We start from the raw sequence: 22,767 nt of genomic DNA on the forward strand, positions 1-22,767 counted from the left end.
CCCCACACCGTGGACCCCTCCTCCTCATGTGTGCCCACCATCACGGCCGCATACGTTCAGACGAGCCATGCAGCATCCCCACATACATGTCGAGTCCGCACACCGCTGCACGACGACTCGCCATCATGCATGTCCTGGTTTACACTGTGGGGGCCTCAGCAGAAAGAAACCCAACACGCACTTCAGGACTTTTCTTTTTTTTAGTCCTTTCGAGACTTTTTCAGTGACTGCGACATGAGCAGCTCAGTCGGTGAAGTAGTACTTTTCGATTACGTCTGGAGCAGAATTGCAGGAAACGAACGTGTAGCTCAACAATTACCCTAATTGAGCATTCCAGAGCAGCCTTGCAAAATGGCTGCCGAGCCTGTCTGTGATGGCCGACGAGTGTGTAGGTCTGGAAGGCGTGTGCACGTATGGCTGCATGTGTCTGCGTACATCATCAGCCTGTTTTTGTGCGCGTGTCTCTGTGTGTGCTTTTCCTAAATCTGATTGTAATTCTGCGTTTGCTTTTTCAGTGACTGCTTTGTGTCACGGGAAGCCTCTGCTGCCGGAGATCTCTACTAATCCTTACTGTAATTACCCTCCTCGGTATACCTAGACTGTAGGAGGTATTATGTCAAACTGCCTTACTGTAACAGTTGGGTAGAGTTGGGGATTATACTTCTTTTTACTCTTTCTAATAAAACTCTGCTTTTAAAAGGCGGCGCTACTTTTCAGTTTTGCATCTTTCGGGAACGCCAGCGTGTTCTTTTTATTTTTTTATTTTATTTTATTTTTTTAATTTCCCATGCCCAACATTGTCGCATGCCGAATGCGTTCTTCCAAACCGCTGACCTTGTTGTTTCCTTACAGCTCTCTGTGCCCCACCAGCCAAGCACCCGACCATCCACCCAACCAGCTATCCCGCAATCTACCAACCCATCCCTCCATCCGCCGCGGCGAAGCGAGGCCAGCAACGGTCGGAACTGGCAACCTGCAGGAGTCATCAGGGTTAGTGCTCGTTTGGCACGCCTCAGTGCCAGAACCATCTGCAAGCATCTGGCTGCAACTTGTAAATTTATAGATCTGCATTTAAACTTAAAGCCAGGAAATGAAAAAAGATTACAGCAAGAAGAAAAAAAGGAAAAAGAAGCCTCGTTTTAAAAAAGAAATTGTTCAGTCAAGTGTGACGATGTGCCGTTTCCTGTATGTTCCTTTAAAGTTTTATAGGATATTCACTTTCAGATAATTTATTCTGTAATCCTTTCATGCTTTTACTCTTGCTGATTTCTCTGTTTGATAACCTTGAGTAAAAATAGCAGCATTTCATGGTTTTTACAGACCTGAAGCAAAAAAAAGTGTTACTGGGTTGAAATGATGGAACACAAAGTTAGTTATAAAACATATTATCGATCTAGTAATGTTATCAATATCACTTTTTAAATATTTTATTTTTGTTCACTTTTTGGCAACGCTGCTCTTTAGAGTAGCTCAAAGCTAGCATTAGCCTATAAGTGAGGGCAAAGTGTGATTAATCTTTCAGCCAGCTAACTGGAAGTGCGCAGCAACATGTGGGGGAGGGGCTGCCACGTTTCTTTTCTCTAGCATCTCATGAACTGTAAGCTGGATGAATGGTGACGCAGGACGTGGACCAATTCAACCCAAATTCCAAGTAAATTATTCCACGTCCATTTCCTCATGTCAGTTGTCTAATGCGATGCATTCAAAGGTGGCCATCTTCTCAAATGTATTGTGACACTTTCACGCACGATAAGGAAGATTCTCCCATTTCCACACCCGCTCTTCCCACCGTTCCCATTAGCCTATACACACGTTCGCCGAGCGCAGATTATGAAGCATCACTGGATTAAGTTAAAGCCGTGCCGCTCTGCTAATAACTTAAACACCGCGAGCGCTTTGCCCATTTTTTTTTCCCCCTCTGCAGTTCATCTGGGACGCACTGTTAAAAAAAAAATAAAAAAGACAAAGCTGAACTAAATGAGTACCAGTGCTCAGGCCTTATCGCATCTGAGTGGGCGTGGGGCTCGTGTGTCGCCGTGTAATGGAGACGATGTGTGTGCACAAAGTGTGTATGAGCTCCATGGTTATACATACAGGAAAAAAAAAAATCTCATCCTCTATGCCTAATGTATTTGTCGAGCAGCGGTGCGGTCAGACCGAGTCAACGTGGCAACGAGGAACACTGAGCTGCACGATCGCAGGCAGCAGGGCGTGCCCCTGGATGTGTGCATTAACGTGTGTGTTGCAGCGTGAGGTGGCATGTAAGTGACTGTGAGATACCTCGGTGTGTGGATAATTGTCTCTTTTAATGTCAAAACTATTCCAGCATAATGGAGTCATTAACTTCATCCGTGTGAATACAGCAGTTCAGGGCAACTCGATGCAAACCGTTTAAAAAAAGATAACTTGGTAGCAGCAGCTGCATTTAAGAAAACACTGACGTGTCTGTTTTCTTGGTTTTACTGTCGGATAATAATCAAAAAGGAATTAATTTTGCGCAACCAGATGGTTTCATTTACATAAACTCCTGGTATTTAGTGTCATACCAACAACAGTTTAAGGGGAAAAAAAGAGGGGGGGGAGACGACTCAGTCAGAAATGTCAGGGTAAAGGACTAATCCAGTTTTCTTAACCAATTAAATTGGAATCAAATGGATGTGCACTCCAGAGTAGAAAGGAAACATGAGTACATCACTCCTGGTGTGTGTCTGCGAGTGTATACCAGTGATTGGGAGGGGAGAAAAAAAAAGGCCTTTCAGAGCAGTGTAAAAAGGAAATGGATGCTTGGCAAATGCTCAGCCAACATCTTTATCGCTGCTGCTCTCAGACCTGACCACAGCATCTCCTTAATAATGGACACAGTCGCTTCTATTTATGCACTCAATAGCACCTCGCAGCCCCTCAGTATGTTTCCAGAGATAATATTTAAGCCCAAAATAAACCGCAGACGTTCAGAAGGCAGGTTATTTGCATAAACACAATCGGTTATCTGATTTATACGTAAACCTGCAGGGGGAAAGAAAGGAGATGGCGTCTGTGTATAGAGGTAAAAAGTGTCCAAAAATTAACGGAATTACGGTTATTATTCTTATTATTTTGTGGCTGACTGCAAAGGTTTGACCCAGGCTGAGGTCTGTAGCGTGGACAGGGCGGTGCGTCTTCCATCTCTTTCTGCCTTCCTGACTCCCATCCCACAGCACAGACACCAGGCGTCGTCATCTTCCAACTCGATTTACAGACGCATTAGGAGACGCTGAGACGCGCCCATCTTGCTCAAACGCAATCAGCATGCCTCTGTGTTTTAAGAGGAAATTGAGGGTGCCATTTTTATCGACTTCTTCTGCTTCCTCCTCAGCAGACTCTGTTGGCTACAGAAAAGAAAAAAAACAAAAACGCTCAACATCAGCGGCTGGATACAGTTTGGAAGTTTATAAAACATCAAAAATAACAATTCCTGAAAAATAACAAATACAAATGCACTGCAGTTTTGTGTGGAAGCATTCATTAATCTATCTTAAGTTTTGAGTTGTTTTTTTCCGCAAAGGGTTTCACTCCAACAGATCTGAAAAAAATAAAATATCAATTTGACCTGGATTCCATCTAGATCAAAACTATCAATACAAATTGCTGGCTAATTAATGAAAATATTAAATGACATGTATTGATTTTCAAAAAAATCTTACTATTAATTTCGCATTCTGTATTTCAGCTATTTTACTTTTTTGTTCAAATCATCCAAGAAGAACTGATCTGCCTTTGTATTAGTTTTTGCCATTTTGTTTTATTTAGTGAAGATAGATGAAGACGAGCTGTCATCTGGTGACATCACAGGAGGCGTTATCGAATTGATAAACCGTCCATAAAACGTAACTTATTTTCTCTTCATGCTCGTATTTCTGTTCACATTGAAAGGTGTCCACTTGTGTTCTGTAGGAATATTTCAGGAACTATCTTTTGAATTAGTTTGGTTCTTCTACCTCTTGTGATGTCATCAACCTGAATTAAGCAAACTAGCAAAAAAGAAAAAGCAGCTTTCTTCTCTTAAAAACATAAGTAGTGAAATCCTGCAGCAGAAATCCACATTATATCACCAAGCAGTGATTTATATTGTCAATATACAAACATTGGTGGGAAAGTTTCCACTGTCTTTAATTTAGTAAAATTCAAAAGCTCATTAATTTTTGATTTTTGATGCAGTCAATATGAGAATCTGCTCCCATCCTCTGACTTTCCAGATGAAACGTCTGCGAAGTTACCAGAGTAGGAACTTCAATTCAGGTGAAGTCCGCTGGAGACGTCTTGCCATCCTGCAGTGGTTGTGTCCTGTTTGACCCTCAGCTAAACTTATGGCTCATTGAGAGGTCGGATAAAACTGAAAAGAGAGGCTGGGAAGCCAGACAAAGGGTGGGGGTTGGGAATGGCAGGGATGAAGGGATGAAAAGCGATAGAGGTGGTTTTAAAAGTGCTGCTGTGATAAAAAAAAAATTAAAAATAAATAAAAGTGGGGTATCATTGAAAAGGTGGAACCCCCTGTGATTAGATTTTTTTTTTTTTTTAAACGGGAAAATGAAGTGGAAAAATAAGTCCTGATAAGAGCGACGCTCATCATGTTTTACACTCCTCATTTCTCCCAGTGTTGCCCCGTTTCTTGTACCAGCTGTTCAGTCATCTGGTTCCCCTTAAATGTGATTTATTTTTCTCTCTTTCCAGTCAAATTCCCATCCTACCTCCTTGACATTTTTCTATTTCCCTCTCTAACCGCCACAAAAAGCGTCTTTATTTAAATCCCGGCACTATTTTTAATTTTTTTTTGAATCCTTAAAAGAAAGAGATTGATCATGCATCGCTCCAATATTGATTTTTCACACACAGCATATGCCAACGCTCATGTGCTGAATTCATATGTGCCGTTTAAGCGGCTGCATCTCTTCAGAAAACCTTTTTTTTTTTTTTCTCCTTTCTCTTTTTTCCACCCAGCAGCAGTGTAGATCTATAGCTTTCAGGTGGAGGGGGTCTCTTTCTCTCTCTTTCTCTCTCTCTGAGCATGTGGACGTTATCTTGAAATGAGGTGCTGGCTGCCATAGCAACCATATGATGAGGCAGGCGAGGCTATTTAAAGGAATTCAGCTGCTGCTCCCGTTCCCCGTCAGCTTCACACCAGTCCAGCACGAGACAAAGGCACACGTGAATTTAGACGCCTATCTCTTCAAGTACTGCTTTGCCGTTGATTCGTTCCCAGTTTTTGTGTCAACTGGTATCTTTTTTTTTTTTTTTTTTTTTTTTTTTTTTAAATCACCGTAGTTTTTCATCAACCACACAAACACGCCTTTCTTCCCTTGTTAACAATTAAAGAAATCAAATAAAAGTGAGGCGTTTTTAATTAACGCAGATGAAAAACACTAATGCAACGTCTTGTACCGCTCGGAGCGCGTTGCACACATCCTCGATCGATTTGCATAAAATGATCGCGGACACATGCACACAAAAGCAGCATGCCTAAGCTAACACTGGCTGGTCAGTGGTGGCATTTCTAGCTGCAAATTTTAAATTATCTGCTGAAAGGGCAATTGTACTTTTATGCTAAGGTGTAATTTTTTTATTTTTTTTGTAAAACCCATAAGATTTCCACACAGGGGCTTTCATCAGAAGACCACCACGCATGAAGAAATGAGTGAGACGTAGAACTGCTCTGCTCCATGTTCCTAAACATACATTTTACACATTTTTACTCTCCATCTCATTTCTTATTGTTCATTGAAACACTTAAATGGACAGAAAATTCTGGTAGAAAGGTTAAAAGGTTAATCTCTTATCTGCTGTACACAACTCTCATCCTTAATTAGCATAGCTGGTTGTGGAGGCAGAAGCTAACTGCTAGTTTGAGAACAGTCGAATCCAAAGCGGACTTCCACCATCTTTAAACCAAGTCCAGCCTAGAAAAAAGTCGGAGTGCTTGATGTGAATGACTATTTACAAACCTATAAAGGAACAGTGAGTTTCTGTGAAGTTATTTTTGGTATTGTTCCCCCCATCCATCGTAGGCAGATGGAGGGATTTTGTTGAAAAGTGAGCAAGGCAAGTTTATTTGTACAAATCATCAGAGCAGCGAGAGGCTTACAGCTGGGGAAACAGGCCCTCGTTTGAGCTAATTTTAGCTATCTCAAACTCAGGCTTATAGCCATAGCATAAGATGGTAAATGTCCAGATATGAAGGGTTTTTTTTGTCGCCCTTCTTCTCAGTTAAACAGTTTGTTACCTTGCTACAGTAGCCGTAGCTCAGACTGCTGTGTTCTGACTGGCTTGGTGTCAGATTAGTTAAATCATTTTCTAACAAAATGAGAAACCTGGAAAAGCCCAGAAATGTTCCCTCTATGAAGTTGGGTAAAATACAGCTTTTTGAAAATTTGAGGAATTTATTTCACTTTATAAGAAAACTGACAAGTTGTAGCTTACTGAAGAGCGTCAGCCTCACTTGGTTTTGCATATTTTCAGAGTGTGTAGACTATGAAAATCCACTAATATAGCCTTATATCCAAGGACATTTTAAGATAACTGAGTTTGGACTAACTCAGCTGTTTGACTAGATGATTCTTGAATTTTTTGTAAACTCAATGCGCTATTGAATCGTGTTTGCAGAGCAACACCCGAAAAATCCACACTTTCCCTTTAATTGTCTTGTTTGCATTTTGGTGAGGAGTCACTAATTAGGTTGTTAGAAATAGGAAATTGAAGTTGGAGGAAGTGCACCACCAGTAATCTTCCTGCGTGAAACACAACAAGAGCTTTTCTGGTCAGATTAACTGTAAGATGAGAAAGTAAGACAAAAATAATACAGCAAACACAATTGTATTGATGGCTACTTTTATATTAAGCAGTTACCATCAATGGAAATAATTTAAATGATCTGTTTAACACAGGAAGATTACTGTAATCTGCTTACCTTCCCTTCCCATGTAAACAACTGTAGGCAATCGTGAGAGTTTGAAGGTTTATAAAAAAAAATTTTTCATAATCTGCAATAAAGTTTCTCAGATTGGAGTTTTCAGACTGTGCAAATCCGCTTGGGTCTTGGTCTTGGGTCTTGGTCCCCTTGGGTCTTGGGCTAGCTGTTAGCTTCAAGAACCACGACCAGCTAATCAGGATTTATATTAAATGAAGACGTCAAGGGAGTTGCCTCCAGTAGGTAAAATAATTACCTCAATTCAAGCCCCCTGAACTATCTAATTTCTTTTCTTTATCTTCCTGCCGCCAAAGTATTGCAGCCTGTTCATTCTGTGGCTTTTCAGCCTTGACACCGTCTTTAAAAAGCCAGGAATCCAGCAACGTAAGCACACTGTAAAGGGCATAAAAGTCAGCAGAACTCCGAACCGGTGGACCCAGTAGTCCCTGTTTATGTTTAATAGCCATTGATCGATATGTCTCTGTCGGTCTGCCCCAGAACAAGAATAAATATTTGCTTATTTTGGAAATTAGGCCCAGTTAAGCAGCTAAAATGAGAATGTTTAATGATTTCTGGGGTTGGTTCATCACATTTATAGGTTTTTTTGTTGTTTTTTTGCCCCCTCCCTCCCTCTCTTGCTCGTAAATCCCGTTTCTATCATGCTGATAAAGTCTACATTTCAATGTGAAGTACGGAATAATTGGCGAATCTGCTGCTGCTCTTTTATCGCTCAGTTGAGCCTCGTGTGCGGCTCTGAGAGAGCAGTCAGGAAGATTTAAAGAGCTTCAGAGAAGCAAAATTATGAGTGACCGCTCTCCTCTCGTAGCGCTCCCTCTGCTCTTCACCGCGCTCTTTATCTCATTCTAATCCCAACTCATTTCATATGCTAAGTAAAAGCTTATATCCCTCTTCACTGTACATACACACACACATTCCTCATTGCCCTGGTGTGATTATGAAATTTACATAGAGACTTTTTCTTATTTTTTTATTATGTTCTAACTGAAGCGGGGGGCTGTGGGTGGTCCAACGCCTGGCAGGTGTGGAGAGGTAGGGCACGAACTCCCAGAACGTCTCATGTCTGGATTGTTGATGTGTACATCACAGGAGGAAGCAGAAAGTTCCTTCACGTCTGCCTGTTTCTGCTCACCTTGAATGATTTCCTCAGATTCTCATTTGCATGTTCTTTTTTTTTTTTTTTTCTCACAGCTGCCACAGATGAAGCGAAGATAGCAGCGAGATGAAGAGGCAGAGCTGACTCCATACCCCCAGGGGGGGCGGGATGCAGCGAGGTGGAACCACTTGCCTGCCTCCCAGTGGAGAGACTCTCCCACCATCAGAGCGCCATCTGCAGACTCGGTGGGGCGGGACAGCTGGTGTTGTGAATCAGGCCGCCGTAGTCCAGGGACCGGCTACTTCCCAACACCAGGGTCTAACCCTCGCCCCTCGCGCCCCATTAATCTCTCGCTTTCTCCTTTTATACATCATCCAAAGTCGCTGCTGCTTTCTTCTCTACTCAAGTTGATTCCTTCTTATTTTAACTTTTTTTTTTTATTCCTACTCATCTTAAAATTTTAATCCCTCTATCTGGGTAGCAAAGTAAAAATATTCAAAGTAAATGAATAAATATGTATTTCAAAATTTGTGTGTGTTTAAGTACTTATAAATGATGAAGAATTTATATTAATTACACCAAATTGAAAGTACTGAATGTTTTTTCGTTCTGGGTCGGTTCAGTCCTTTACAAGTTTATTCCTTTGTACTTTTTGTACAAACCATTTCTCGGCTTACTTTTATTTGTAGTGACGTATTTTGAGGAATTGTGGCAATAAATAACCATAAAATGCTCTGAACTCATGTCTTACCTACTATAAGTGAATGTTATTTGCTGCAAACTTTGTAAAACAACCTATTTTTTTTAGTTCTGATCCCATTTGGACCAATTGACTATTTTTGAAAAATGACAGGTACCTCTAATGACATGACACCACAATAACTCAGGGTTTTCCTTTCTCATATAATCACATTTCCTTCCAGTAGACTATTAGCAGATGACAGCAAATTAGTTTAAATCATCAGTTGTCAAAGGTGGACACAAATGGACCCATGGCTGATATTAAATGCCTGTGATGGATTCTTTTTGTAGAAAGAAAGTCAAACTACAATTGTGGCTGAATGAAATGCCAAACCTCCATGTTGTTCCTGTGTCTTTAGCCACCATTTGTTGGTGGCTAAAGACACCAACAAATAATGGTGCTGCTTGAATTTGAAATTGGATTTTTGTGCCATTTAATTTATAAATGACTGTTTTGGTCTGTTATATAAACTCAATCTGTGTATCAAAAGTAATTGAGGGATACATAAATATTCACATACAGCTTTAACATATGTGTAAATTTTCTCATTTTTACGTTTAAACGTGTATGAAATTACTGGAATGTCTAAGGGTATTTATTCTGTGTAGTATTTTTTTTTCAATATTACCTTAATACGCGATTAAGTATTTTAACAAATTATGTATTGACTGGAGGGCCTTGTTTGATAAAAGCTCTCATAAGACCATTAATAAAAATAAAAAAAATTTAATTCCCCAATAAATATATTCTAAAGCAAAAATATGCAATAAAGAAGCTTAAGATTGTAAGAGCCTAGTACAGGAATAATTTCAGCCTGGACAGGCAGGCAGGTCAGAAAACGGCGAGGCTTTGTTTTGTCATACTTCCAACGAGACTTGTTACGCATGCGCAGTGTGGTTGGGCGATGCATCTTGGCTCACCTTGATTAATTCAGACTGCGTAAGGTACGAACTTCCATGACAAGAGACAATATTGGAGTAGGACCAAAACAAGCATTTATTATAAACTACTTTTTATTGAACACGTTTTTAAAAAACGTGCATTTAGTCGCGGTTTTATTGGTTAGCATGTTTCCGTCTTCTTCTAACAGGGTGAAACTGAACCGACTCGCCCTAAAAGACGTCGTTGGTCTCAAACTAGCTCCACGGAGGCGAAAAACCCCGAAGGCAGCCATTGACATTTCACATGACCCATCAAAACGACATCAAAATGTACTTTCAAAGCCTTTGTCAGTGGAAGAGACCGCTTCTGTCTCTGGGGACCGAAACGAATCGAGCCAAACTGTCCCAGAACCAAAGAGCTTGGAGAAACAAAACGATACTGTCAAGGATAACCTTAAAGGAAAACTGAAGGGGAACTACGCTGTTACACAGAAAGCCAAGTGGAGAAACGACCTTCAGTCATGTACAGGGGACAACCTGGAGTATAAACGGAGCGGGCCAAACACTAAAGGCAAGTATGAAGATAAGAAAACTCAACAGTAGAAACAGACTGGGGCAAGAGACGAGGGTCTGCAGGGTTAGGTTGATGTGGTGCGTTTGCGCCGACTCGGACAGCCGAGTATAGCTGTGCTGAAGTCGACCACAACCTGAAAACAACCAAAATGCCCTCTCCGCTAAAACTGGCTGCCTGTAAGGCAACGGGAGGACAGGATTTGGGTGATTTTATCTGTCATGAAGGGCACAGTTTCACCGCAGGGGGGGATAGAGACATGTTTGGCAGCGTTGAAGGCAGGGAAGGACAGGTCTCAGGGAAGGCCGAGGCCGCGGGAGGCAATCCGGGTTCCGCTGCTGCTGTCGGGGGACAAATGTCTGCAGGAACACCGTCAGAACCGAGCAGCCCAGCAAGTAAGGAGAACCGTAGGTCTAGCGTTAGCTAGCTCCATTGAGGTGTTTTTATCGAATTGCACAACGCATTTAACATTTTATCAGTCAGTTAGATTTAACCAGCTGTTTTATCCATGCTTTTATGTAACGTGTGAGATGCTAATGCTAACAGTGGGGGAAAAGTTTCAACATCTTCAGCCGTACAAATATTAGAAGATGCCATGCAGGAGGTGATTGTACTAAACGTCAAGGATCATGTTAAGATATGTGTCTAAATAAAATCTGATAAACACGATGGTCGTGGCAGTCAAGAAGTTTTATGACCGGGAAGCTGCCATGTTCTACTATAACATCCGCTTCCTGTTGGGAGAGATTTCGATTTGAAAACTTAAGCATAACAGTTAGTTTGCTAAATATTGGTTCTCTGAGTTTTTAGAGTGAAATTAATTCTTAGTATTCCTCTTGTATACGTTCCTCACTGCTCCCATTGAAAAGCATTAGAGGACGGACCATGTAGTGCTTTTTAGCTGCAGTGGGAAAGTTGCCCCAGATGTATATTTGCAGTTCTGGTCAGACGTTTACATCCGCCCATTGTTAGCATGAGTGTAAAATGAATTTATTTTCGGGGTTTTATTTTGTGTCTCTTAATAATTGCGAAAATTGTAAAGTTCTGACATTAGGCTAGCTGGATATTTGACCACTTTTTTTTTAGGAGCAGTAATAGAATTAAATTGGTTGTTTCTTTGGCACAGTCCCTACATTCATTCAGTCCATACATTTTTAAGACCAACTTCCAAAAACCTTGTTTGATAATCATTTGGTATCATTGCCCAGTTGAAATCTGTAAATGTGACAAGTTTACCTTCTGATTTGAGGGGAAGTTGTAAGAAATTGATTAATTTCCTCTTTAATTAGTCAACCAATTCATCTTCACCGCAGGTAGAGTGATACCCCTACATAATACCACAATGCCTGACTTTCAGTAAAGTGTACTTTAGGTTTTTAAACCTTGCCTTCTTTTGTCAAAGAAGTTTTGTCCAGAAAGCCTGAGGCTTTTCTGTGTGATTGAAGGGTGTAAAAATATTTTTTATTTCCAGACTTTATTCATTATCCCATTGCCTAAATATTTAATGTTGGTATTTAACAAAATGGGACAAAAAAGTGTAGAGAATTGTGGAAATTGTGGTTAAAATAGCAACACAAAAAAGGGGAAAGAAATTAACTAAACTGATTAGTTCCTAGTTGTTATCAGTGTCTTGGTGTTCATATAATTACGGTCTTTCTCATTGGCTTTATTTGATATCTTTCACTTTCAGAATTTGTTCAGGATACACACCTGAACCTCTCTGAACTTGCTGGTTCAGAAGGGTGCTTAAGAAGATCTGTTGGAGCCTCCCTCTGTATTGTGTGCGGGGAATGTAAATACATTTCCTCCCGGCAGAGGACCTTGGGTAAGCAAAAGCCTAAAACCTCTACCCCGGAGTCCGGGCAGTCTCCCACTATGGTTAAGATCTACGGTGGGAAAAGAGCCGTTGAGACTGTGGAGAAGATCGTAGTGTGGATTAATGAATACCCCAAAGTAACACTTTGCGACATTGCAGCAACATACGACATATGCAGTCACAATTGTGGTTACATTTTACCAGACGATCTTAAGAACAAGAAGATGTGTTGCTTCAAGCGGGACATGAGGGCTGGGTTTCAAATTTGGCCCAATTGTATAGGGCATAACAGTGAGCAAGGTGGTGAGGCTAAAAATAGCACCAGCAGTCCCAGTGTGCAGAGTGGAAACAGCATCTGTCAGGCTGAAAGTCTGACAGAACAACACAAACACCCGGAAGAAGGCTCCGCATCGGAGGTCTCAAAGACGCCTTCAAAGCATTTCTACAATGGTTGGACGGATGTAGACACTACTACTCCTGCTCCTCTCTTAAAAAGCAAACACACAGAAGACGACGAGATCAGGACTTGTGTGTTGGACCAATATCAGCTGGACAATGCTGAACTTGAATCTGACCCGATTGCTTTGGGGATTCACAGAGACAAAAGAATGAAGCTTGAGGATGGAGTTGAGTGCAGCAGAGTTTGTAGCACGGCCTCGAAAGAAAACAAAGTAATCAGTAGACCTGATCAGAATATTTTCAGTCCCACCGAATATGATGCATTTCAAATGTCACCATTGCTGTTCAGTGAGAATGATGAGGTGAATGTGGACGAACCGGAGTTTTTCACTTGCCAGAGAGTAAGGCCGTATTCTAGGGAACTACGTAGTTCGTGTGCGCGAACTTACAAGTCCTGGCCTTTTCCAAATAGTCAGCCAAGGTGTAAAGTTGGTGCTTCTGCCACATCCTGTTCAGAGACGGGTTCATCACAAAGGAGCCCCATTGACTCTGTGACAAAGAATTCAAACCTGCCTAGTTCATCCACAGGAGAAAACCAGAACATGACAAACCTGAGGACAGTGCAACAACCTGTGCAGTCTGAAAAATCTGTAGCCCCTCTTCATTGTCGTTCCGTTCCATCTTCAGGTCCGGGTCAGCTTGGCATGGAGCCAGACGTTGGAGCTGGATCAACTTTTCTGTTGAACCGCCTTGAAACAAACGACTCCACCTGTGCTACTACCACCCACTCGGTGCTCAGTCTGAGCGACTGGGAAGCATCCTCTGCTTTGTCTAATTCATCAGATCCATCATCATGTGGCCTTTCTGCCACAGTGTTTTCTCCGCTCCCTTCAATGTTCCTATCGGGGAAAATCCAAAACACTCCGGGGAAAACGGTCGAGGAACCCCAACTCTCCACCTGCGGTCATTTATCCTTTACACTTCCAAACAACTCCTACCAGAGTCTTGTATCCTCCATCGGCTTCAGTTGTGACCAGAACAACAACGATGAATGTCTCCCAATGAAGAGCCCACCCAAACTGGAACCATATGACGCAAGTCCGTTCAAGCCAAAACATTTGTGCAACGTCCCAAGACAAAACTATGTGGACTTTGACTCTGATGGGTTTCTGCTTCCACCAGAGCTCTCCCCCATCACTTCTCCATACAGGCGCATTTTAGGGTGTACCTCATTCGAAAGCCTGGAAAGTTTGGAAGATAATGATCAGGAGGTTATGAACAAAGATGAAACACCAACAGATTTTTACCTGGAGCAAGTGGCTAATGGCAACACTGACGTTAGCTCGAAGTACTGGAAGACCTCCAGTACTTCTTCTGAACACTCCAGCAAAGAAATGGAAGGCGCTACAACTCCCAGTACGCCGTCTGACATCACCGCTTTCAAATCGTTGTCTTCTCCCAGCAACACTGAAGTGCATGGTGATGAGGATATAAAGGAAACTTTAGATGACACGGAGAAAAACGTTGAGGACGGTAAAAGAAGTTTCAAGCAAGTTCCCTTGAGTCCTAAAATACAGGCGACCGTTGGCTCGAATGTCCCGACCGAAGGCAGCCCGTCTCCCAGCAGCCATGGTGAGGAACATACAGAAGAGGAAGACGAAGAAGAGCAGTGGTCTTCTACAGAAGAGGAGTCGAGCTCTTACAACACGGAAGACGACCAAAGAGAAGCGGAGGGGACCAAAGAACCGGAGTCTGATGTTTTGGACGAGGTCACAGCTTATGAACAAGATATCTTGCTCGTTGACGTTGTGCAGGAGGATCCAGAACTGTTTGAAAATCTGCCAGAGAAGAGCCTGCTGAACCTGGGCCCCGTCAGGGACACCGCGGCTCCTAAAAAGAAACCAATCCCGGCAATAAAGCTTTCATCGAAGACGACTAGATCATCAGTGTTTGATCAAAAGTAAGGACTCCTGTGTTTCTTACATCACATAGGCTACCTGTGGTTTCTCCCTGTACTAAATGAAAGATATTTGTGTTTCAGAGTGACAACAGTTGCAGTCGATCTTCGTGACGACTGTACTGAAATTGCAGGTAGGAATTCTGGATACGTTTTATGAGGCTTTTTGTGGGCATTTTTGAATGTTTTTCTACTCTATTTCATGAACAAACTAATATGTTACAGAGGAGATGGAAAGCAGACCGTGGAGACCTCGGTGTAGCAACATAACTACCAAAAATCTAAATCCATACCCTCAAAGCGAACATCTGGTAACGTAACTGGAGGGAGTCCTCTTGCTCTTTATTGTGTCTCATACAGAGCACCTCATTTCTCAGGAGTTTTTAATTTTGAGCATTTTATTGAAAAACATCAGAAATGTTTTAGAAAGCGTCCCAGTGGTTAAATGTTTTCCATGACGGCAGAGATAAAGAGCATAATGCTTTACATCAGTATAAATTTACATTTTATCATTGATTCATCACGCAGATTTCACTACGAAGACTTGTTGAATCCGTTTAAACTGAATTGAAATGGATCACTGCTGTTCAGTTTTTTGGTCAAAATGTCTCGGTATTAAATCAATGTAAAATTACTGGTTTTGTGCATTTTAAAAAGTATTTATATTCCTTTAATTTTTTCCCCCCAATATTTTGTCACATTGTAATGTTTGAATGTGACAGCATAACTGACGTTAGCTTGATGTTCTTTTATATTTATCCCTGTGGGTTAATAATTTGTCTTGACCAGCTTTAAAAAGCCACTGACTGACATTTTTTCCAATTATCCTTACAAAATAGCTAAATTACGGTCAGAATGAATGAAGAGTACTTTTTGTTTTTGTCCTCCATCCATCTTCCCATTGATCGAAACCTGCATCCCTGTTTTTGTTTTTTTTGCCCATGCATACACTATTTTTTTCATGCTAGGATAGAAAACTAAGTTTTTGGTCTCATCCAACCACATCACCATCTTCCATGTCTGCCATATTTTTTTCTGACTAACTTCACGCAGGATTTCATGTGGCTTCCTTCTTGCCACTCTTCCAGAAAAGTCAGATTTGTGATGTGCAAATGATTGGTGGCTTAGGTTTGGATTGGTACAGCTACCCCATAAAATTCCTTAAAAAAAAAAAAAAAGAAGAAAAAATGAATTGAGGTTTTTGATGTTTTAATGTGACGCATTTAAATAGATATGAGTACTTTGTCACTGTAGAATTTTATCTAATTTGCATGTTTTCAACCAGGGCCGATCTGATAGAAACAACAGTAAAATGGATGGATCCCTGGAAAGGTATTCCTTCACACAATTCACAAGCTGAACTTTTTCAATACAGATAAATTAGTGTTAATCTAATCTGTGTGTTTGTTCAGTAATTTTGGTCGACTCATCCATCCACATGTGACCTCAAGAATAGGTAAGTGGGAATAAGATCAAACGTGATCTTTTTTTTTTTCACCGACGACTTTTTATTTAAAGTATTTTTGTGTGTGTTTGTGTTAATTTGAGCTGCTAATAGGAAGGACAGGTCCAGCTTTGCCTAAAGTGAATAACTCCTCATATCTGGCTCTTCTGCTCCTTCCATAGGACAGTGTATGAAAAACCCGACTAACCTGACAGATTTTAGGCGTCAGAAATCAAATGAAGTAAGTATTTCTATATTGAAAAAAAAAGGCTGCTTTAACTCTATTTTTAACTCTTAAATAAGTAAATTCTACAACAATGCATTTCTTTATTTGGTTTAAAATGATCCAACAAGCCATCATTTTGATACAACCAACAAAACATAATTTGATCTGATATGAATTGGCACATTTTCGTTTTTATGCTTCAAACCTAATGGCTGCTTCTGGAAAATATGCATTTAAAAAACCAAAAGCGGCAACAATATTGCAATTCATTCAGCTCACTAAATGACTGTTTTGCTGTCTCTAATGTGATGGACTCCTCTGTTTAATGGAGCAAATCTTCTAATCCTCAGTACTGCAGACAGTACTTCAGTGAATCGCTGTCCTGTGGCTTCAAAATGTGTCGCTTCCAGCATCTGCCGGCGGAGGGGGACGAGAAGGTACGCCCGGCGAAACGCCTTCGTTCTCAGCTCAGACGCTTTGTGCCAAAGTAGGAATCCACTGGACCTCTCTAGAGAGCGTTTTTTACTTCATCTGAGAAGGAATCCATCATTTAATTTCACCATAATTTTTTTTTTCCATGTTTAAATTAAAGGCTGCTAGGTTTGCATCCCTGTTTAGATGTTTGTTGATCACAGGAGGTATATCACCCTCTGCTGTGCTGTTGGTGTCGTTGCACATTTTCAGAACCTGTAAATGATTTCTGTTTTGTTTCTTTTTTTTCCTCCCTCTTCTAGTTCTGTGTTGAAGCGGTGACGAAGTTCGCCAAAAATCCAGCGTGCCTCCAGAAAGCTGGTCAGTATCCTTTCAATACGAGTTTTCACTTTTCCTCAAACAGCTGTTAAAGAGCTCTGCTAAAGGATTTTCTTTTCTCCTGGAAGCCCCTAAATAAAACTAAATTTAAAAATAAAACAAGACCAAGACAATGCAGCGACTAATTGAGTCCAATACTCCTAAATAAAATCCAGAGCACCAAATTGTCTTCAGAAGACATCTTGTTAGTAAACTTGGTCTACTTCCGTGTAGCTTAATCTCAGTAAAAGCAACAGAGGTTTATCAAAAAGAATTGAACGAATAGAATCATGAAGATCAGATTTTTCAGATCAGATTTTTCAGCAGACAGGACGAAGAGGATGGCATCATTAATTTAGAAAAACAACACAGTTGTTTTGAGATTGAATGTCTCACATTGTCATGTTCAACTGATCACCAGAGAATTGAAAGTTTTTGTTTTTATTAATTTTTTTGCACAAATGCAAACCTGGTAGCTGCAGAGAAGCTTCACATACCAACAAATTTGGGCTGTATGGAATAAAAAGCAGAAAAAAACAATGTCGGTATACTGCAGGTGATGTATGAGACACAGCTGAACCTTTTCACCTAGATGCAAAACACTTTTATGTCACCTAAATGCATCATTTCCATTATGTTTTGAGATGTTTTTTTTCTACAATTTTTAACTTCGCCAGAGCTCACTTCAGTCGAACGGACACTTAGTTTTTTAGATGGACAGGAATTCCCTTTTTTTCTTTTTTCTTTTTTTTATGCACATCAGAATTCAATTGCACGTTCACACCTCCCCAAACTTTAGGTTTTATTTGTAAAGTGTTCTGAAAACTGTGCTTTGGTTTTCAACTCCTTTCTAAGGATCTGTTATAGAAAATCTAAATTAAAATACACTGAATATGTTTATAATGAGACAAAAAAAATTCTCATAACTACTGCAAGGTTCAGTGGAGTTCAGAAGCATGTATATTGTTTTCCACCTGCAGGCGCTGTGTTTACCGGGTACTACCAGAACAGCCCACCGGGGGCGTACTTCTCCATGCCGGTCCTCCTCACCCTCCTCTGGGCTCTGCTGAAAGCCGGCATGGTGTCCAACGTCTTTTCAGTCCTCCGCGTCAGCTTGGCCCACAACATAGTGGTCAGTGCAGCAGTCACGTATGTAACATAATCCAGCGTGTTGCCTAGGAGACGGGGGGGAACATCGCGCGATTTAACCCTCTCCTGTCCTCCTCCAGCCGGGCCACGAGTTCCTGCTGGCTCTCTTTAACTACGTGAGGGACAAGGATCTCATGAGCTTCGTGCCCGAACTGATGCAGCTCACATTCAAGGTGTCTCAGTTTGTTCATCCTCGGGTTTGCTGTCGAGTCTTTTTTTTTTTTTATTTTTTTTTTTATATGTGAACGGGGGAATTTTTTCTGTTGTTGTTTTGTTTGACAACAGATGGCTGGCGTCGGTTTGGAGCTGAGCTTGGACTGCATAGACAACGTAAAGCAAAGCCCCATGTTTCAGCAGGCGGCTCATCACAACTCACACAAGTTAGTAACACTTCAGGTTTTACTCATGGTTTTAGCTGCTGTAGTTCCTAAACGTCTGCATAATAATGTAAAAAAAAAAAATTGTGATTTAAATCATTTAGCTCGCCTGCCTGCACGCAGAGTCCTGAGTATCTGAATTTAGTGCATGGGATTGTTGAAATAGAGGTTAGTTCTGTTTGATTTTTGGGTTATCCCTAAGGATTACACTGTTTCTTGTCAAATTTATTCATATCATCCATTCTGTCAGCTTTGTGCCAAGCAGGAAGATTGGAAACGGATGGGAGAGGTGTACAGGTCCGTCTGCCAGTTCAGCCAACACCAGAACCAGGTGGAGCGCATCAGCGGTCGCATTGCTATAGCGCTTCTGTCTGAGAGCAAAGACAAGGTCTCTCTGCCTTTCGCTGCTTTCGCTGAGACAGGTGAACGTTCTCAATTATATATGTATTAAGGACTTGATACTCTTCTGTTTTATTTTTAAATGCACAGTACACTTTTTATTTTTATTTTTTAGTTATAGAAAGTTTTGTCCTTCTGCATCACGGCCTTCAATTCCGTCATAAATGTGTGCAGAACTTTGTCGCTGTTCCACTAATGTCGCAAATTTTTGCAATGTGTGGTGTTTCCATTGGATAAGAAACTCAATTAAAATCATGTGTGAATAAGTTTGTTCACGCGATGAGCCATGAAAAAAAAAATTTGATACTGCAACTACTTCCTGTCGGCTTCTTCTTTACGGTTTATGCCAGTGGCAACATCCGGTTGTTGACCATGTGTTTCCATTGCAGTTCTGCAAAATAAACCAATTGCAATACAGTCAGAAAACCACCTCATCCTATCGGCAAAATGTTTTTGTTTTGAAAAGACTGTTTTTTGTTTGTTTTTTTTCCCCCAAAATTGGCATGTTTCCCTTTTAACAAATTTATTTTCAGAATGCCAAATTGCGTAGTTATATAGTCAATGGAAACGCAGCTACAGTTGGATAATTCATATAATCCCAATGTTTGTGACAGAAAATAGAGAATTTTTCTAGGCACCGTAATGATTGCAATTTTTTCTTTTTTTTTTTTTCTTTATCAGTGCGCCAAAACGAAAGTGAGGAGAACCTGGTGAAGACTTTTGTGGGCCGAATCGGAGTGTCTTTGATGTTGAGATACCACAAAAATCACCACTGGATTAAGGTAACAAGCCACTCCGTTTCTCTCCTGCGTTTCTCCAGCTTTCTTTCGTTCGGTTAATGATGTCCACATGCAGGGCCGCAGAGTGGTGGAGGTGATGTCCGCCTTAAAAGTTGACTACACAACGCTAAAGAGCTTATTTGGGAATGAAGACGGAGCGTCGCGCTGCTGCCTGATCACTGTGGCAACGGAGCTCTTCCTCCTGAGTGGGAGCGTGGAGGGAGCGCTAAACACCCTCCGAGGTAACGCTGCCTGTCCGGACTCTCATCAGATCTCAGACAATTATAACTGAAGGTGATCCTCTGTGGCAAATCAGTTTATAGTTGGCTAAATATAAAAAGAAAAGTAGGTTAGCATTGGGGGTGCAACTAGCGATTGTTTCAGTAATCGAGTCTGCTGATTAATCGATTAATTGGATTCAAAAATTAGCACATTTGTCAGATTTTTATTTAACCACATAAACATTTTTTACACAATACTAGAAATACATAAAAAATTCAACCACCCCCGAAAATAAATATTGTATTGCCTAAAGTACAAAAACACAGCATGTTTTAGTTTACACTTAAGTCATTTGTGGAAAAGGATCCAACCTACAGCTAAAGAAATGCTTCTAACTACATACTTAACGCTATCACAATGTGGGGCTAATCTGTTTTTAGATTAACCAATTAATTCGGTAGCAAAAGGTGCTTAATAGTCAATCTTATTTTTTTTTTTTTACAAGGTTTGAACAAGGTAAAGCTAAAACCTTGCCACTTGCAGTTCTGGGGAAAAGATATTTACAAAGTTTTTTTTTGTGTTTTTTTCGAATGCAAAGTGTATGTAGTTTTTGTACAGTTTTGACTTAATTACTAATTGTTTTGTTTCAACAAATGGCCTTTTAATAATTTTGTATATTCCAGTTAACAATTAATTGATTACAAAATTAGTTGAAGATTATTTCAATAATCAATTAATTGCGATTAATCGTTTCTGGCCTAGTTGGGACCTCAATTTGTTGCAAATTTAGTACTGTGAGATGCAGCTCAACAAATTAAAACATCATCAGAGCTAATTAATTTTATTCAATACAAAAGGTAAAGCTCAAAATAGATTAATTTCCCACAGATTTATTTGAGTCATTTATTTTGGTTGATTATGACTTAGAACTGATTTAAAAAAAAAAAAAAAAGCAAAATTATGCTTCTTATAGTACTATCAGAATATTATTATGCCAACAAAAAGGCTCTAGCATATTAATGGAAAGTTTAGAAAAACAGATTGTAAAGCAAAGTCCATTCAAGAGTTTGGGCGATTGCAACCAGAGACTTGACTGGGTCGTACTTGGACAAAAAGGACTACATTGGTGTAACATGAGTTCCCAATTTGAGTGAAATTACTTTTAATAAATGAAACCTTTTCATGACATTCTAATTTGAGATGTTCTTGTAGTTAAGTTCGGGAATTTGTCCCTGCAGAACACAACTGGTTCCTGAGTTCGGGTTTGTGGCCGTGCGAGCCCACTGATCTGGAGGGCAGGACTAATCTGCTGAGGCGTCTGGCTGGGAAAACCTCTCACCGAGACACCTTGGAGGTTCTCTGTAATCTGCCAGGAGTTAAGGAACGCATCGGTGAGTGTGTGTGAGCGTTTTTTTTTTTTACATTTCCTAGTCTTTGGATTTGATCTTACTGATGTTTTCAGACACTTCCTTTCCACCTCTACCTCCAGACCTTATAGACATCGACAGGTACAGTCCTCTGTTTACATCTCACCTCCAAGTGTGTGTGGAGAGACAGATTCTACCTGTAGCGTCAGACCTGCTGGACTTCATGCTGAGTAAACAGCTGGCTGTCGATCACTCAATGCTGCAGACGCTGCTCGAGAAACTGGGCAGACAAAACCTGTGGCTGCGGGCGCGGGAAGTCTTCAAACGTAAATATCACTGGATTACCGTCCCATAAAAATCTCATTATTAGCTGTTTAAAACCTCAGGGCGTGTGCATTAATCCCCCAGATTCTCTGAGTGCGGGATACTACCCTGACGTATCGGCTGCCCCTGGTTTGATGGCGCTGGTCGTACCCTGTCAGCTCGGAGAGGTGGAGCTCGCTCTCGCCTTGGAGATGTTTGTTGCCTTCAATGCGTCAGCCATTCTTCCTCTGTCAGACACCGCCTCTTCTTCCCTCAGCATCACTCTAAAAAGGTACATCGATGTTTTTGCAGGGTCTTACGAAAGTGCTTGGTCGGCCAAAAACCTGCAATCGGCGCACCGCTAAGAATCACCAATAAAATACATTGAAGTTTTTGATTTGGAGTTGACAGAATGTGAAAGGGTCTTATTTTTAAATGTGACCTCACTGTGCTCTGCATGGCCTCTTGCAGGACTCAAACCTGCGAGGGGGACTACATCTCGGCGGGTAACCGGCTTCTCTCCGCGGCTTGCCTTCCCCAGCCCAAACTCACCGTCCGCTACACAGCGGTCAACTCCTCCCAGGAGCAGCTGTTCAGGCTGGACGTTCCCTCCGCGCGCCGCTGGCTCCGCCACAACCACTTGTGGGCCAGTGAGATGTGGACGCAACGACCCAAAAGTGTCAACCCCAACTGACCTCGGTAACTATTTTGACGTCTTCTTGGGTTCCAGCGTCCGTGAACTCGCCGAGAAACATCAATGAAATCAGGTAGAACAGCGTGTTTCTGTTCTAGTTCTACATTTCTTTTCTTCTTTACACGCATGGCGACCCAGTCGCAGGAAATCACAACCAAAGACTGATGCTAGATAATCAAACTTTTTATGTTCATGTTTATTTAAAACATTATTTTTCTGAGATAATTTTGTTGGCTTTCACTCAGAGTTTTAAGGGAGTAACTTAGAATTTATTTCTTGCAGGGGAACAATCGCATGTAATTTTGGGGGGTGGAGAGGAGTGGGTGTTACAGTGTTATCTGTATATAAAATAATTAAATATGTATTTATATGACCACATTATGTTGCTGTATTGTTTGTTACAATCAAAACTGTTGCTTGTTCAGGACCTGTAATTTACGATTTCTTTGAATTAAGTTTTTTATTAAAAGTTTACTTCTTTGTGTGTGTGTTTATAGTGGTGCTGTCAATCGGTAATGTAATCACGTTAATCACACTAGCGCTGTGGTTAATCATGCTTAAATATGCAGTCTTGAACTCTAAAATTGTTTAAAAAATG

At 40.9% G+C, this 22,767-nt stretch overlaps 1 protein-coding gene across 2 annotated transcripts; it reads left to right on the forward strand.

Annotated features, from left to right (window-relative positions):
* The first annotated feature begins 793 nt into the window (after positions 1-793).
* topaz1 (testis and ovary specific TOPAZ 1) lies at positions 794-22,649 on the forward strand. Of its 2 annotated transcripts, XM_017307661.1 has the most exons (21): positions 794-990; positions 9,887-10,248; positions 11,939-14,423; positions 14,505-14,554; positions 14,646-14,731; positions 15,706-15,752; positions 15,833-15,876; positions 16,047-16,105; positions 16,441-16,527; positions 16,825-16,882; positions 17,860-18,011; positions 18,109-18,201; positions 18,314-18,408; positions 18,510-18,573; positions 18,656-18,827; positions 19,486-19,586; positions 19,660-19,825; positions 21,044-21,196; positions 21,295-21,498; positions 21,581-21,767; positions 21,947-22,649. In XM_017307661.1, exons 1-21 carry the CDS (start codon positions 812-814, stop codon positions 22,167-22,169), a joined length of 5,067 nt encoding a protein of 1,688 aa, XP_017163150.1. In that variant the 5' UTR covers positions 794-811; the 3' UTR covers positions 22,170-22,649. The 2 variants fall into 2 exon arrangements, with proteins under 2 accessions (XP_017163150.1, XP_017163151.1); XM_017307662.1 differs by lacking the exons at positions 794-990; positions 9,887-10,248 and adding an exon at positions 10,286-10,643 and having other exon boundaries at positions 21,268-21,498.
* The last annotated feature ends 118 nt before the right edge of the window (positions 22,650-22,767 follow it).

The sequence above is a fragment of the Poecilia reticulata genome, linkage group LG11, assembly GCF_000633615.1.
Source record: "Poecilia reticulata strain Guanapo linkage group LG11, Guppy_female_1.0+MT, whole genome shotgun sequence".
NCBI classification, from domain to species: Eukaryota; Metazoa; Chordata; class Actinopteri; order Cyprinodontiformes; family Poeciliidae; genus Poecilia; species Poecilia reticulata.

Excerpts from the sequence above, each read along its gene's own strand:
- topaz1 (XM_017307661.1), top strand. The coding sequence starts at position 812 with ATGCGTTCTTCCAAACCGCTGACCTTGTTGTTTCCTTACAGCTCTCTG. Across the intron at positions 18,012-18,108 it reads GCTTGGCCCACAACATAGTG|CCGGGCCACGAGTTCCTGCT; the intron begins GTCAGTGCAGCA and ends GTCCTCCTCCAG. Across the intron at positions 21,768-21,946 it reads CTCAGCATCACTCTAAAAAG|GACTCAAACCTGCGAGGGGG; the intron begins GTACATCGATGT and ends GGCCTCTTGCAG.